This window comes from Canis lupus, chromosome 11 (assembly GCF_048164855.1).
Source record: "Canis lupus baileyi chromosome 11, mCanLup2.hap1, whole genome shotgun sequence".
NCBI lineage: Eukaryota > Metazoa > Chordata > Mammalia > Carnivora > Canidae > Canis > Canis lupus.
Window position 1 is genome coordinate 63,859,381 of NC_132848.1, and position 17,519 is coordinate 63,876,899.

At 36.5% G+C, this 17,519-nt stretch overlaps 1 protein-coding gene across 7 annotated transcripts in view; it reads left to right on the top strand.

The window, feature by feature from the left end:
- Positions 1-17,519, top strand: part of REL (REL proto-oncogene, NF-kB subunit) — a 43,673-nt gene that overhangs the window by 23,369 nt on the left and 2,785 nt on the right. For 3 of the 7 annotated variants that reach the window (XM_072768479.1, XM_072768480.1, XM_072768478.1), the window contains exons 5-10: positions 4,532-4,672; positions 5,979-6,083; positions 6,653-6,865; positions 7,426-7,494; positions 7,612-7,683; positions 9,042-9,293. In XM_072768479.1, the coding sequence (XP_072624580.1) occupies positions 4,532-4,672; positions 5,979-6,083; positions 6,653-6,865; positions 7,426-7,494; positions 7,612-7,683; positions 9,042-9,293 (852 nt within the window). Of the gene's footprint in view, positions 1-4,531; positions 4,673-5,978; positions 6,084-6,652; positions 6,866-7,425; positions 7,495-7,611; positions 7,684-9,041; positions 17,399-17,519 lie in introns of those variants that run through there. The other 4 variants (XM_072768474.1, XM_072768477.1, XM_072768476.1 and 1 more) reach the window with 2 other exon arrangements.

Here is a 17,519-nt window from a genome sequence, read left to right on the forward strand (position 1 = left end):
AGGACATTGAGTTGTTACATACACTATTTTACAGTTGAGTTTGGGGAATTATTTTATATTGGTAGTCTGAAAATGAAGACTGTTTTATTTTTTTTAAGCTTTTTAAAGAATACGTTTTATTTATATTTTTTTAATAAATTTTAAAATTTATTTATGATAGTCCTAGAGAGAGAGAGAGAGGCAGAGACATAGGCAGAGGGAGAAGCAGGCTCCATGCACCGGGAGCCCGACGTGGGATTTGATCCCGGGTCTTCAGGATCGTGCCCTGGGCCAAAGGCAGGCGCCAAACTGCTGCGCCACCCAGGGATCCCAAGAATACATTTTAAAAAGACAAGTGATCTTGGAATGCCTGGGTGACTCTCCAGTGGGTTAAGCATTGGACTCTTGATTTTGGCTCAGCTCATGATTTCATGATTGCGAGATCAAGCTCTGTGTGGTGCTTCTCGCTCGGTGTGAAGCCTGCTTAAGATTCTCTCTTTCCCTCACCCTAGGCCCCTGTCCTTCAAAAAATAAAAATAAAATCTGGTTTAATACAAGAAAATAAGGGGACACCTGGGTGGCTCAGCGGTTGAGCATCTGCCTTTGGCTGAGGGTGTGATCCCAGGATCCTGGAATCGATACCCACATCAGGCTCCCTGCATAGAGCCTGCTTCTTCCTCAGCCTATGCCTCTGCCTCTTCCTCTCCGTGTCTCTCATGAATAAATGGATAAAATCTTTAAAAAATATATACAAGAAAATAAGAATCTTTCCTCACAACTTAAATCTTAAAAAGCAAGAAGAAGGGTGCCTGGCTGGCTCAGTTGGTGGAGCATGTGATTCTTCAACTTGGGGTTGTGAGTTTGAGCCCCACATTGAGTGTAGAGATTACTACAATATATTTTTTTTTATTAGTAAGAAGGAAAAAAAGGCTCTTAAGTACTTTATTATCCTTTCTTCACTTCACTCACTTTGGTTGTTCAAGCCGTATTCAATTATCCTAGGCAGAACTTGAGGCACTTCTCTTATACCTTCTATACTCCTGAACATACTCCCATTATAACACATTTTATATTACATAATTTTAGTTTACCTATTTCTCATTGTGTCTCTGCCCTTCTCCCTGTGTGTCTCATGAATAAATAAATAAAATCTTTCAAAAAAATAAAATTATTAGTCCTTATATTGTATATTTTTGTCCTGTTGTTTACTTGTGTTTCAGTAATATTTAACTGTATTAGAATTTTGGAAATGTCACACCTCTCGACCTAATAGATGTTATAATTGACGTTAAAAATTTGAATCCCTGCTACCAAGAGAGATACATCGTGGTAATATATTTTTGATAAAAATGAAATTTTTGTACATATTGCTCTTAGAACTAGGGAACAATATTTATTTCTAAAGATAAAGAGCAATCATTACCTTGTTTCCTTTTGATCAAGTATAAAGAAATTTTAAACTAGTTTAAGAGGAATTTAAGAGAATTTGATTATTCTCATACTTTAGATTTTGCTTCTTTTTTTTTTTTTAAACTATACTTATTTATTCAGGAGAGACAGAGAGAGACAGAGAGAGAGAGAGGCAGAGACATAGGCAGAAGGAGAAGCAGGCTCCATGCAGGGAGCCCGATGCGGGACTCGATCCTGAGACTCCAGGATCAGGCCTTGGGCCGAAGGCAGGTGCTCAACAGCTGAGCCACCACCCCGGCGTCACAGATTTTGCATATTTTAAAAGCTGAATAGCACTTTTCACATTGCAGAATAAAATACTGCATTTTGTATTATAGAATGATATGTATTTATTTAAAAAGCCTACAGCAGGCATTATCCTAAATGAAGGAAACATCAGAAGCAGTCACTTTGAAATTAGGAATGAGGAAAGAGGAAATTACTACTTTTGTTCAATGCAGATTATAGCCAATGTAGTGCGACCTGATTGAAAATGCAGAAATAAAACTGTAATTATTGGAAGCTATTATTTATGGTGAAGACTCAAAAGGACATACAAATAGATTATTAAAATAATAACTTTAAAAGGGTGAATGGATGTAAAATTAATATACAAATGTCAGTTGCATTTCTGTATATCAACAAATAATTAAAGGAAATATTGTCAGAAAATATGAAGTACATGGCAAAAATTTAAGAAACGATGATCAAGATTTCTTTAGGGAAAATTGTAAGACTTTATTATGAGATGATAGAGAACACCTAAACTGAGGAGCTATATGTCATGTTCACTAATATCAATATTATAAAGATGGCATTTTTTCCCCTAAATTGATACACAGACTCAATGCAAGTCCAAACTCTTGAGATATTTTTTTATTAAATATGATAAAATTATTTTGAGCAGGAGGAGGAGGATACTTTATTAGAAGAGAAACAGAAGTGAGAAACTGACCTTATCAATATTAAGGTTTATTATGAAGAATTATTAAGGCAGTGTAGTATTGGAATGACAATAGACAGATTGGCCAGTGGAGTAGAATTGTGAGCCCATAAAGAGACAAGAAAATATGAGACTTAAGTCGGATTTTTCTACCTCTGTTATACACAAAAATCAACTGAAGATGGATTAAAGATTTTAGTGTAAATCAACATTTGTTAAGACTCTTAGCAAAAAGTATTAGTAAACAGATTTTAGTCCTTGGCATATAGAAAGACACAAAACAACGTTTTATAAACCGTTGATAAATTTGATATTCTTAATTTGAGTTTATTGTATTTTTCAGTTGTAGAATTTGGTTCCTTTCCTAATAGTTTCAAGTTCTCTACTAAACTCAGTCTTGTCTTTTAACTCCTTGAATGTATTAAGTGTATTTTAATCATGTGTCTGCAGACTTCATTATTTGAACCCTTCGTGGTCTATTACTCTTTTTGGTGGAAGTGGGTCAAAGGGAGAGGGAGGGAGAGAATTTTAAGCAGGCTTTATGCCCAGCACAGAACATGACGCAGAACTCAATCTCACAACCCTGAGATCATGACCTGGGCTGAAAATCAAGAATCAGATGCTTAACGACTGACCCACCCAGGCACCCCTGGTCTATTTCTGTAGGCTGTTGTTTTTCTTTTCTTTAAAAAAGAGAAAGAAAAATCCCTCTATTTTGTCTCCTCATTTGCCTGGTTATTTAAAATAGAATACCAGTCATCGTATATGAAAAATTATACAGATTTTAGGCCAGGATATTGTTATCTACCTTAAAGGTTTTCTTGTGGTAGGTAGTTAGTTAGCAGTCTCAGATTGCCTCCAATCAGTGAGTGATTTAGATTATTTGAAACTGGACTTCATCTCTGTGAGACCTGGTATCTTCCCAGTTCATTCTTAACTCCTAAGGTATAGCTCCTTCAGGGCCCCAACCAAAGTATTGGGCATTTATCAGATCTTCCATCCTGGGTAGAATCTGAACTCTTGTTTTCCACTATAGGCTATTGAGAGTTTATCTCAACTTCTCATTTTCCTAGCTACCTCTTACAAAATTGGCAGGCTCTATCTGGAAAAAAAAAAAAAAAAAAAACAGGCTTCTTATTCTGAACTTGCCTTTCTGGGTTTCTGTGACACTGTGATTTATAATAAATATATAATTGTCTTCACCCTCATTCCTGGCAAAGAGCTCCTAAAATCCTTGCTAAGTGATAACAGCAAAAAAATTCAAAGGAGTGTCATTTGTTATTTGTAATAACCCCTTTGCAGTCACACCTGTTATGTCATATTGTGTTATTAGACGAATACCTGCATCACAGGTGTATTATTTTGACCTTCTAGTTGTACGGATAAGTTCTTTAGAATCTATATGCATTTTTATTAACCACAATTGAATTCTAAAATCATACTTCCTCCTAACATGATGCAACACACTAACCTTCTTCCCAAATTGGCGGAGTCCTATATTTGTCTTTGGTTGATGCTCATTCCTCTTCAGGATGAGTCACACTTTGTCTTTGACATTCTGTAACCTTCCAAGAGAACTTCCAAGCTCATTCTGGTTGCTGGCCAAATTTAGTTCTTTATATAGTGGCAGAAGTGCAGACCCTGTTCCCCTCTGGCTATCAGCTGGGGCTTAGGCTTTGAGCATCTGCCTTCCACTCAGGCTTCTCCCTCTCTCTCTCTGCCCTCCCTTCCCCCGCTTGTATTATCTCTTTCTGTGAAATAAATAAAATTAAAAAAAAAATCAGTTCCTCATCTATAAAATATGGATGATAATAATTCTCATACAGATTTATACTCTCCCTATTCTCTGTTGTGTATAACCTGCAACCCTTTTTGTAAAAATTTGGTTGGTTATTAATATCATTTTGGCATTCTGCTCTAAATTTCAGATGACTTAGGATAGTTACTTCCTGACCATGCACATAACTTAATGAATCCTGTGACTACATGATGATCCTGATAAAAGGCATTCTTGCGATTTTATACTCTTCTATTTTGTTAGTACAGATTGGATGCTACTTAGGGTTATTGGAAATGTTGGGCAGGGAGGAGGACCTAGCAGGGTTTTAGTTCTATGTGACTATTTTACATTCTTTAAAAAAAAAAAAATGTACTATTTAGTCCCTGAACAACAGCTGCTGGATATTGAAGATTGCGACCTCAACGTGGTGAGATTATGTTTTCAAGTTTTCCTCCCTGATGAACATGGTAATTTGACAACGGCTCTACCTCCTGTTGTCTCTAACCCGATTTATGACAACCGTAAGTACTTTATTTTATTGTATTTGTATTGTATTGTATTTATATGTTTTTTAGTTTAATTTTTTAAAGTATTTTGGCAATTAGAGAAAGTTTGTTCATTATAAGAACAATTCAAGCATTACTGAAATAACAAGAAGACTAGATCTTCTCTGATCTCCTCCTCCAAAGATAATCTATATCCTCAGGTACATATTTCACCAGTTTCTTCATATATAAAAACACATTATCACTATCCTTGATACAATATACTTTTAGCAACTTAAATCATCACAGATCCTTTGGAAAAAAATTTTTTCTCTTAGCAATGGATCTTGAGCCTTTTCCCTTTGAGGTACCTTGTTCCCTTCAGTAGCTGCATATTTCCTTATATGGCTGTATCATCATCTTATTAAACCAAACAAGGTATTTGGTTTGTTTCCTTCTTGATTTTTTCTCTAATAAATTGTATTTCAGTAAATATCCTGTATATGCATATTTTGTGCATATGTGTCTCTAGCATAATTTTACAGTAGTATGAATGTTGGCAAATCCTGGATCAAAGGATAGGGATATTTATAGTTTTAAAAGATTATGAAATTGCCCTGAAAGTTTTTGTGCACACGTGTACATATTTGCTCTTATATATGCATCCATTCCTGGTATATGATGGCCTATTTTGCATCTAGAAGCACATAGGCCTATAATGGTAGATCAGGGTATCCTTCTCACGGAGAATTTTGAATTGCCAGGGAGAGTTACTGAAATTATATTCCTAATAAAAGGGAGCGTGAAATCACCTTGTTATAGGGTTATAGTCATGATTTAAGAGATTAATCTGGTGACAGTGTATGGATGGATTGAAAGGATGAGAATTTAGGAACAAGGAAATTTAACTAGTGGACCTATTATTGCTGAGAAATGAAGTCACAAGGCTATAGACCAGGGTGGGCTTGTCGTCAGAAAGGAAAAGGACAGGTGTGAATGATTAATGTACTTAATGTCCTTAATTTCTTTATACACTAAAGCTTTTATCTGTCCTATAAATTGTTTCCCTAGAATTCTCACCATCAAAAAAGAATAAAAATGGGACCCCTGGGTGGCTCAGCAGTTTAGCGCCTGCCTTCGGCCAAGGGCATGATCCTGGAGTCCCAGGATCAAATTCCACATCGGGCTCCCTGCATGGAGCCTGCTCCTCCCTCTGCCTATGTCTCTGCCTCTCTCTCTCTCTCTCTGTGTCTCATGAATAAATAAATAGAATCTTTTTTTTAAAAAAAGAATAAAAAATATTACTAAGACAGAAACTCATTAAAAAATCCTTTTTATTTAGGTGCTCCTAATACTGCAGAATTAAGGATTTGTCGTGTAAACAAGAACTGTGGAAGTGTCCGAGGTGGTGATGAAATATTTCTACTATGTGATAAAGTTCAGAAAGGTATTTATTTATTTGTTTCATTGAATTTAGAATATGCAGATCTTCTTTGGCTTACAGTGGGGCTATACCATGATAAATTCACTGTAAATTGAAAATAATCTTAAATTGAAAATGCAGTTAATACACGTAACCTACCAAACGTCGTAGTTCAGCTTAGTGTACCTCAAACATGCCCAGAAAACACATTAGCCTATAGTTGGGCAAAATGACCTAACACAAAGCCTACTTATAATAAAGTATTGACTATCTCATGTAATTTATTGAAAACTGTACTGAAAGTGAAAATCAGAACAGTTGTGAGTATATCAGTGGTTTACCGTCCTGATCATGTAGCTGACGTGGCTTGCTGCCACTGCCCAGCATCTTCCGAATGTCATGCTGCCTATCACTAATCCAGGAAAAGATCAAAATCTGAAGTACGGTTTCTACTGACTGCATATCACTTTCACACCATCATAAAGTCAAAAAATTGTCAAGTTGAACCATCATCAGCTGGGAGCCATCTGTATTTTAGATTAATAGATGGATTTTGTTTTCCATTGCTGTTCCTTTGCTTTTATATTCATTAGATGACATAGAAGTTCGGTTCGTGTTGAATGATTGGGAAGCAAAAGGTATATTTTCGCAAGCTGATGTACACCGTCAAGTAGCCATTGTTTTTAAGACTCCACCATATTGCAGAGCTATAACAGAACCAGTGACAGTAAAAATGCAGTTGCGGAGACCTTCTGACCAGGAAGTTAGTGAATCAATGGATTTTAGATATCTGCCAGATGAAAAAGGTATGAGTTCTTGGTGGTAAGGTTTTATGTATTTCTTAAAGTTCTCCTAATACCATTTTCTTGTAAGATACGTTTGCATACTGTTAGGTTTATTTATAGTTCACGTTTTATTTCCAGAAAATTTTTCGGTGATTTTTTTTTTTTAACCTATTGATATTTATGCTCTTTGTATTCCTGTCTTTGGAAAGGAATCTAGAATAATTTCAGAGTATCTGAACTGTTTACCAAAATTTATTTTATATTTGAGGTTCTATTTTTGTCCTTATTGTGCCCTTTTTATAGATGGAAAGCTTGCCATTCAGAATGGTCTCCATTTTGGTTTCGTCCTTACCTGCCCTTATTGCGTTAGTTGACATTGTTAACTTATAGGTGTTATGAGAAAACAAGATGAGTATTAGACCCTTTACTACCTACTTGGGACACATTCTGCAACACTTAATAAATCCAAAGCATATACATTTGTTTAAAGCACTTTATGGGAATAAAACACCTGTTTTTTAAAGGAGAAGCCACATAAACCTATGATGATCTACATGTTTTCCTCGTTTCTTTTTAACCAGATACTTATGGCAATAAAGCAAAGAAACAAAAAACAACTCTACTTTTCCAGAAACTGTGGCAAGATTGTGGTAAGAGTATTTGATTTGTATTTAAATAGATTTTGGGTTTTTTGCTTTATTCAATTTTCCAAATTTTAGCTGATGTTTTTTTAAATTGCATTTAATAATGGAAAAACTTTATCACAGCAGTTAATTTTCCTGAAAGACCTAGACCTGGTACCCTAGTATCAACTGGAGAAGGAAGATTCATCAAAAAAGGTATTTTATCCCCCATAGAGAGTATTCCTTAACGGTCAAAAGACCAGTGCTTTGCACAGTATATTGGATTCTATTCTTAGGAAAGGAAAACTGCTTCTTTGCTATTTTCTAGGCTCACAAATTTTTTTGTGCTTTGAATATTAAATGAATTGATCTCAGCTTCTTAAGTTCCTTTTGGGAACTATGATTATGTTTTGGGGATTTATTGTTTGAGAAATTACATTTGTTCATATGGTGGTAATTTTACCTAATTACCATGTGTCATGGAATAAATGGTTTGGATCTAGCCAGTCGCCCATCTTTAAAAATAAAGTTTTGCTGGAACACAACAACCATGCTCATTTGATTACATGTTTTGTCTCTGGTTGCTTTTTTTCACATTATAATGGCAGAATTGTGTAGTTCCAATAGAGGCTGTATGGCCCACGGAGCATAAAATATTTGGCCCTGTACAGGGAAAAAAAAAGTTGCAGACCTCTGGTTTAGATAATTGAACCAGGGTTATTTAACTGGAAGTCTTTTCTTCCCCTTACATTCTTAAATCTGTGCTTTTTTCCTGGTTTAGTATGTATAGCAGTCCTATACTATACATACAGAATCCTTAATTTTTTTTCTGTCTGGAAATTTTGTAGTACCTTAGAATTACATCTTTTTTTTTTTTCTTTTTAGAGAGGTGGGAGAGGGAAAGAGGGAAAGGCAGAGGGAGAGAGAGTTCTTAAACAGGCTCCGTGCCCAGTGGAGAACTCGACACTAGGCTCCATCTCAACTCTGAGATCATGACCTGAGCTGAAGAGTCAGATGCTTATCTTAACAAGTTATGTGTATTTTTCAATCATCCCTAATGAACCTTTCCTCCGTCTCTCCATTTTCTCCTAAGAGTAGTGAATATGAAATGATTTTGGCTATTTAGATTTCCATTAACTGAAATTCTGATTTTTTTTTTTTTTTTAAGTAATCTCTGTGCCCAATGCGGGCTCAAACTCACAACGTTGTGATCAAGAGTTGTGTGCTCCACCAACTGAGCCAGCCAGGCACCCCTGAAATTCTGATTTATTTTTCACTTTCCAAAAATACCTTTATAAGGCCTCAGAAGCTAAATTTTCATGCTTAACTGGAATGAAGCTATCTATTTCAAAATAACTTACCAAAATTATTTTATAGGTATTTGTAAAACACTAAGTGTTACAGAATTCAGCTTTGGACTCATGTAATAATTTTAGTGCTATTTAACATTTTTCTCTAAAATGTTACATCAGTTTGCTTGAAAATTTTCTTAGTGTGGTTATGCAATTTTAATTTAGAGATAGTGTTTTTTATACTTTTGTTTCACTTTGTAAAAAACATTTTCCTCCCCACAGAATCAAACTTTTCTCATGGTGCAGTTTTGACAGAAATGCCCAGGACTTCAGGCATTTCAAGTCAAGCAGATTCCTACTATTCCTCGTCTGTGTCCATGTCAAATGCACTGTCACATCATTCTTCACCCATACCTTCAATGGTGTCTCAGGCTTCTTCAAGCTGGTCATCAGGGGCCCACCCCACCTCACGTGCAGTCAATACGAATCCATTGAGTGGTTTTTCAACAGGGACACTCTCCTCTAATCCACAAGGTATCTCACCATATCTGGAAATACCTCTTGAGAGTGATTTGAATGCCTCTAATGCTTGTATTTATAACAATGCGAATGACATAGGCAGAATGGAAGCGCCGTCCATGTCATCAGCTGATTTATATGGTATTTCTGATGGTAACATGCTGCCGAATTGCCCTATGACTATGATAACACCTAGTAATGACAGCATGAGGGAGACTGATAATCCGAGACTTGTGAGCATGAATCTCGAAAACCCCTCATGTAATTCAGTGTTAGACCCAAGAGACTTGAGACAGCTCCATCAGATGTCCTCTCCCAGTATGCCAGCAGGTGCCAGTTCCAGTACTACTGCTTTTGTTCCTCAGCCAGAGGCATTTGAGGGATCTGATTTCAACTGTACAGATAACAGTATGATAAATGAGTCAGGACCATCAAACGGTACTAATCCCAACAGTCACAGTTTTGTTCATAGTCAGTATTCTGGTATTGGCACTATGCAGAATGAGCAATTGAGCGACTCCTTTGCATTTGAATTTTTTCAAGGTAACTTGTAAAACTTAAATGGTAGTTTGGGACCAAGCTGGAAAGTATCATGAAAGGAAAATACTGAAATAGAAATTTAAAAGGACTTTACTGTTTCTTCTTTTTGAAACATGTGACCCGATACTGTGTGTGGTGGGACTTCTGCTTTACAGTCCTACCCCATCTTCTCAGTACAGAATGAAGAGAATATCAAGACACCTCAGTTCTTCCAAATACACTTTTTTTATACTTCTTTTGTATTGTATTAATGTATTCTTAGTTAAATGAATTAACTGATATTTGCTTTTAAGCAAATTTAAGGTAAAACCTATAATGGCTATGCCATTAGAAAAATGATTTTCTTATTATTTTTGAGACTCATAGGCCAAGGTGACCCCTAAGGGGTTTTCTGAGGTTTCTTGGAGTTTCTTAAATTTGCATGTAAGTCAACAATCTTTAAAATTAAAAATCTAACTCGGGTTGAGGCCTGGGTGCCTAGTGGGTTAAGTGACTGCCTTGGGCTCAGGTCATGATCCTGGGACCCTGGGATGGAGTTCCAAGTAGGGCTACCTGCTCTGCAGAGAGTCTGCTTCTCCCTCCCTCTCTCCCAAATGTGCACTGTTTCTCAAATAAGTAAAATCTTTTAAACAAAAAATCTAACTTGAACAGAAGAGAGTTGAAGTGAGCTCAACTCACTCAACTCAAGGTAGGGAAAGTTCTCTACATTTCAGACCAATTAAATCCTTACCTTTAAAATTGCTTGTGATTTTTAGCTTTACACCCATGTCTTTAAGGTGAAGAGGTTTCCTTAGACCTCTCATCTTTCTTGTGTTCCCTCACTCACTGTGATCACATCTAATTTCATGCTCTCTGTTCCTAAATTTTATCCTTACCTTAGACCTATCCTCTGACCTCCAGGCTTGGAGCTTACCCATGTATGCAAAATTGCTTATTTGACATCTCTACTTAGGAACCTAATTAGTGAGCTCTGACTCAACACATCCAAAACTGAGTTCATCATCTTCCCTCCCAATTTGGTTCCCCTTCAGGCTGCCCCAACTTAGTAAATAGCAGTGCTATGCTTATATAGTTGCTCAGGTTCAAAACCATGGAGTCATCCTTGATCTTTTCTTTCTCTCCCAAATCCAATCCATCAGCAAATCTGGTAGGCCATGCCTTCAAAATATATCCAAAGCTCCCCACCTCTTTTGACCTCTACTGCTAACTTCCTGTTCTAAGCCAGTGTCCTATCACCTCTTGCCTGGATTGAAGCTCTAGCCTCCAGAGATGCTGTCACTTCTTGTGCCCTACCGTCTCTTCTCGCCAAAGTAGCCAGAATGATTATTTGTAAAACAAGTCAAATTGTATCATTAACCTGCTCAACAAAATCCTGAAAATTGGCAGGCTCTTACTCCTCCTATTTCATCTCTTACCATTTTCTTCTCCTCATTCATCTCCAGGCACTCTGCCCTCATAGTCTCTCTTCAGAAACACCAAGTACGCTCATGCCTCAGACTGTCTTTGTACTTGTCCTCTTTGCCTTGATTATTCTTCTCTCAGATAGATACGTGCAGAGCTCACTTCTTAGGATCTTTCAGATTCACTCAACTTTTACTGATCAAGGCCTTCCTCGAGCCTATACACAGCACTCCATGTCCCCTTCTATATATTGGTCCATAGCACTTACCAGGATCTGACTTTTACTAAGCATTTATTTGTTTTGGGTTTTTTTCCCCCTATACTGTAATATAAGCTCCACAGGGATAAAAAAGTTTTTGTGTTTTGTTTGTTGAATCTCCAGTTTGTAGAACGGGGTCTGCCTCATATTAAGCACTCAGTAAATATTTATTGAATGTTCAAAGTACTACTAATAGAACTTTGTTTTTTGAAAGAAAGAAAGAAAGAAAGAGAAGAGAGAGAGAGAGAGAGAAAGAAAGAAAGAAAGAAAGAAAGAAAGAAAGAAAGAAAGAAAGAAAGAAAGAACAGCTTTAATTATTAGATGTCCATTATTTTTACAATTCTGTTTAACGTGACATTGGGTTTATGTCAGAATCATGCATCTTCAGGTCAGGGGTTAATAATGGTAATCCAAACTGTTAGAAAGCAAAGTAATCCCAGGGGCAAAATGATGGCAGTAATCTTAGTTGTGATGGAATTGTCATGATGTTAAGTAACAAACTTATTAAAGACTTAGTCTCTTTTACAATTAGAACGTACCATGAATGTTGGGCATGTTCTGAGCTAGAAACAACATGTCATTTCACTTACACAGTGTCCAACCAAACAAACTAGTAAGTTTACTGGAACAATTAAAATGGGAGATATATTATATGACTGTCATGTAAATAAAAGTTCTGAGTGGAATGAAGGAGGAAGGGAAGGAAATGGGAAGGAGAATAAGATAAGACTTGGGGTTAGGATAGTTTAGGAAGCAGGAGAAAAAGATTAAAGACACCTAAGTACCATTAATATTTCTTAGAAATTATGATTTCAAAATGAAACCTTTACTATATAATTTTAAAAGCCATAAGCATAAGAAGAACTTACCAGGGAGGAAGTAAAACTTAGGAAGCCTCATTTCTTTTCTGTTCAAAATATGAACCCAGGATAGCTCCAGATAGCAGTTGATAGGTAGTGAGCTTTTTTAAAAAATACAGAATTCTATAGTTTTGTATTCATTATCACTGACCAGCTTAACACAGACTATTAAACACTTGTCTTGCAAGGTTATAGATTTGTGCAACGCCCCCCCCCCCCCTTGTAAGCTGAGTGAAGGTACTACTACATCTGTGTTGAGAGTATTTCCAATGGATTTTTCTTTTTTTCAGGTGCTATTTACTGATCATAGAATTTATTTTATAATATAAAAATAACCTGGCAATCTGTTTCTCTTCTATCTCTAAGTGTATTTATGTTTTCATACTTAGTTTCCAAGGAAAAAGTGCCCTCTGCCTTTCTAAACTCTACTTGCATCCTGGACCCTGTTCTTTCCGTCTTGTTTTTGTATCTTCACATCACTATTTAGTGGTGGTTTTCTTTGTATAACTGTGGTAAATATCTTCTCTAGCCTTAAAGGAAACAAAAATCTTAACTACTACCTTCGTCCACCTTCCTTCACATCTAGACTTGGGAAATGCTTTCAGCTTCGATTTCCTCAGGTCCCAGTCATTCTTTGGCTTATTAATCTTTCACCTCCTACTGTTTTTTTTCTTTTTTCTTTCTTTTTTTTGAGAGTGAGAGAGCGAGCATGCGTGTACTCAGGAGGGGAAGGGCAGAGAGGGGGGAGAGAATGTTAAGCAGGCTGCATGCCCAGCGCAGAGCCCAACCCAGGGTTCATCTCACGAATCCAAAATAATGACCTGAGCCAAAATCAAGAGTCAACAGACAGTTAACTGACGGAGCCACCCAGGCACGCCCTCGTACTGCTTTCTTATGATATTCTGGGAAAAATGACCAGAGACGCTCTCCTTGTCAAATCTGGTGTCCTTTTATCAGTCCTCATTCTGCGTGACCCATCCATAACCTTCTTTCCTATTGGCTACTCCCTTCTTGGATACTCCTCCGAGGTTTCTGTGGTAGGTAAGATTCCTCTCTGAGGTTGACTTTTTTCCAGAATCTCAACCTCAGCCCTCATTTGGTGCTATTTTTCCCCTGGGTGACCTCATCAGTGCCCACAGTTTCAGCTTTCTCTCACGCTACCCAAATGCCTTTATAAACTGCCTCGCCCACCCCTTTTGCATTTTCTACTTTCAGTAATGGCATTACCATTTACCCTGCCACCCAAGATATTTAATAGGAACCTCAAAATCCTGTTTTATTCCTTTTCTCCCTCATAGTCATACTTAGTTATAAGTCTTTTAAATTCTGCCTCATGGGATCCCTGGGTGGCGCAGCGGTTTGGCGCCTGCCTTTGGCCCAGGGCGCGATCCCGGAGACCCGGGATCGAATCCCACATCGGGCTCCCAGTGCATGGAGCCTGCTTCTCCCTCTGCCTGTGTCTCTGCCTCTCTCTCTCTCTCTGTGACTATCATAAATAAAATAAAAAAATAAAATAAAAATAAATTCTGCCTCATAAAAATGTCTTGCATTTGTCCCTCCTTTATTCCTAATGCTTCCTTACTATAGGCCTTCATTCCTTTTCTCAAACAGAATCTTCTCTTCTGGTTAAAAATACCACATTCTCCTTGAACCACATTATATATTTAACAAGCTTGGTAATCTTGGCATCGCTGCTTTTCCTGCCAGTTTAAGTACCTTTCCCTTTAAAAAATCATATCTTTGTCCACATTTTTATAATCACTCCTATGTCCGTGAATAGCTACCATTTAGCTACCAATAGCTACCATTTAGCACCATGATGCCATGGACTGTGCTAAGTGATGAAGTCCAAAAGATGAATAAGACAAACCTTAAATGACTATAATTCAGTAAGAGGAGTTCTGCATTGAGGACGCATTCAAAGTGTACCTCAGCTAGGGAAGCAGAACTGCACTTCACAGAGGAGAAGCCCAGTCTTAAAGAAGACGTGTTATAGTCGCGGAGGAACAGAGGCAGAGTAGATACCATGGTGAAGTCATGGATGCCTGGTAACCTGAGAGATTTTTCAAAGAATGCCAACTATGTAATGTGTTTGTTTTTTTTTTTCAGTTGAGACCATATATTTAATAGCGGTGAACATCTGTCAGGCCCATAGCATGTGCCAGGCTCAAGGCCCATAGCAGGTCAAGGCTTTATAAAAGCATCGTTTCTTCTAAACCTCACACAGCCCTTTGGAATAGGTACAGTTTATCCTCTCCTCATGGATGAGGAACCAAAGGCAAACAGAGGAACTCGCTGAGGTCCTCCAGCCATGCAAGAGTCCAGTGTAACCTCAGTCAGCATCCTGGAGCCCCTACTCGTAGTGACTGTGCTGTCCTGCCCTCTCTTCTGCTTCACATCCCCTTTGGCCTTTGCTCTGAAGTGTTTTAATCCATTCATATTGCATGAAATACATCAGTGTGCATTTTACTTTTTTGTTGGGTGTTCAAGTTGCTCCCAGTTGTTACACTGTTAAAATGCTGCTTTCGTGAACATCTCTGTATTTAGAGCATTTCCTGCATTCTGGAATGTTCCTTTAAAGGAGAGTTCTACTAAATTTTCCTCCGTTTTCAAACCAGTCTTGACTCTTCTATCATTTCAAGCCACATAGTTGTAAGTAGCTAAATGTGAACATTTAGCTGCCTCCTGTAATATTAACTGTATTAGGTAGAAATTTTACGGTTATTAGGATTGTTTCACATCTCTGACCTTGCTCCTTTTTCTCTGCTGTATGTGGCAGGTTTAATCTTCTCCCTGTGTGCATTTCCTCATCACCTGATCCTTGCACAGACACTCCCGTATTAATGTAATCAGTCACACAGCACATTTTTTGAATGTCCGGTGTGCAAAGGACCATATTAGGCACTGAGAATGACAGAGGTGAATGAAACAAAACCCTTGCTCTCACTGATGTTGGTCTTTTTCTTTTAAGGGATAATATATACAGTAAAGTACAGAAAGTGAACCAGTTTTAAGTGTACAGCTTGATGAATTTTTACAAATGCAAACAGTCATTTCCAGTACCCCAGAAGTTTCCTTCATGCCCTTACCAATCTACCTACACGTCAAAAACCACTATTCTGATTTCTGTCATTAGAACCTACTATCATAATGATCTTTTAAATAGGTAACTGGATTTCTCTAATAGCTAGATTGTCAGTTTTTAACCTAATGTTTCAGGAAAAAAAGTTAGACTGTCCATGTTAAGAGAGACTTGGAATTGTGATCCCGGCTGCCCAGTAGCACCAAATAATTTGTTATATCATACATTAATATGTAGGAGGATTAAAGAAATTGTCATGTGATGTTAAATAGCATGGAGAAATGGAAAGAAGTTTTTTTTTTTTTTTGTCAAAACATCTGGGTTTGCTCGGCCACATACTCATTACATAGTGTCTAAGAAATCGTGCCTTCTGTGGGCCTCTCTTCTGATACATAATGCAGATAATACCCTGCTTACCTACCTCACAAGATATGTTGTATTAAATAAGGCATAAGAAACTGTAAATAGTATAGTGCTAGTCAAATATTAATAAACATCTATGTGTATTCTGTGGCCCTGATTAATCTCTTAAACCAAACACTCCTAATACATGGCAGAGAGAAATCACTGTGGATTAGATTCTTTAGTAAGAACTCTGGGATAGGTTTCTCTTCAGAGTAGCTATCTGTTTTGCCCAGATCTGGAGGCCTATCTTTTGGCCTTTACTCCTTTCAGAACCAGTTTCCATTATATAGCAAAAATAAGGTCATTTAATGACTTCTAGCTCTGAAGTTCCTAGGCCCCTTAATTTCTTTGCCAAAGTTGATTATGAATTGGGAGTTATAGGACTGTCTTCCTAAAAGGGAACCTCATCATAGCTAATGAAGTTGCCACTGAAAGATTTCTGATCTGTTTTGTTTTCAGGGATTGACTATGAAAGGGGCAAAATTAGGATGCTTTTTGTATCACATAAAATAAAAAAACATCATGCTATTTAACATTATAAGCCCAGGATTGGGCAACTAATCAGAGATATATGTATGGTTTGTTTATATCCAATTTTATGCCTTTGGCTAAGACTCAAATTAATATTTTAACCAATATATCTTAGAGTTTAAAGCACAAACTTAAAATTGATAGGTAAGACTGAATCTCAAAAATAATTGTCATTTTTTCCATGCATACAAAAGTATAGATCAGAAAATCCTCATCATGTCCCTACTACCATCACTATTAAACAAAATACAGATAAAACTTTTAAACAATTATTTCTTCTATTTTCCAAATGTCTATGGCTTTAGGAAAAAATACCACCTGCTAATAATTATCTATTTAAAGAGGGTAAAATTTATCATTTGTCACCTATCACTTGTTCCCACAACTTCAGTTTACTATTGGACTTTCAAAAATTTAAATAATTTTAAAATTTTAATTAAACACCTATGTGTGAATAGTAATACACAATAATTAGTAAATAATGTTGGTGCTTCAATAAATTGAGTTTTCAGTGATATCAGCCTAGTAAATATAAGTTTTTGATAAAAGTAAACATCTTGCCTATTTTTCTTCTTTGTTATCTAATCAAAACAGTATAGCTTTGTCTAAAATATAGTAAGAAATAGGTAAGATGGAGATTTTGTGGCTCTATGTATGAAAGTCTCTCAAGAGATTTCACTGGGGTCATGGTTCAGACCAGATGAACTCTTTAGAGATGACTTATGTTCTTAAAGAATGTACTGAAAAATGACTGTTACCTGAATTCAGAACCTTACAGAATGGCACTATCCTATTTTTTACTGTGCTGTGTATTTTTATATGCTTCTTAGTGACTATAATAAATTTAGAGGCATTGAAAAAAGTTTTTTTTAAAGTTCTCAGTTATTTAATGCCAAATGAGTTTAAAAGATGCAATCATTTGTAAAGTGTTAAAATCCTGTTTGTTGTACATAATATTTTATTACCTTTGTAATATCTTTGTATACAGTGATTTTTTTTGTGATAATATAATAAATGGAAAAAACCTCTAAAATTCTTAAAATTTTGTTGTGATTTGACTTTTATTTTTTATTTTTTATTTTTTTGACTTTTAAAGTATCAGTGAGATTTTGTTATTTATAGCATCCTCCTTTGGAAAGACAGTTTGGTTTCTTAGAAACATT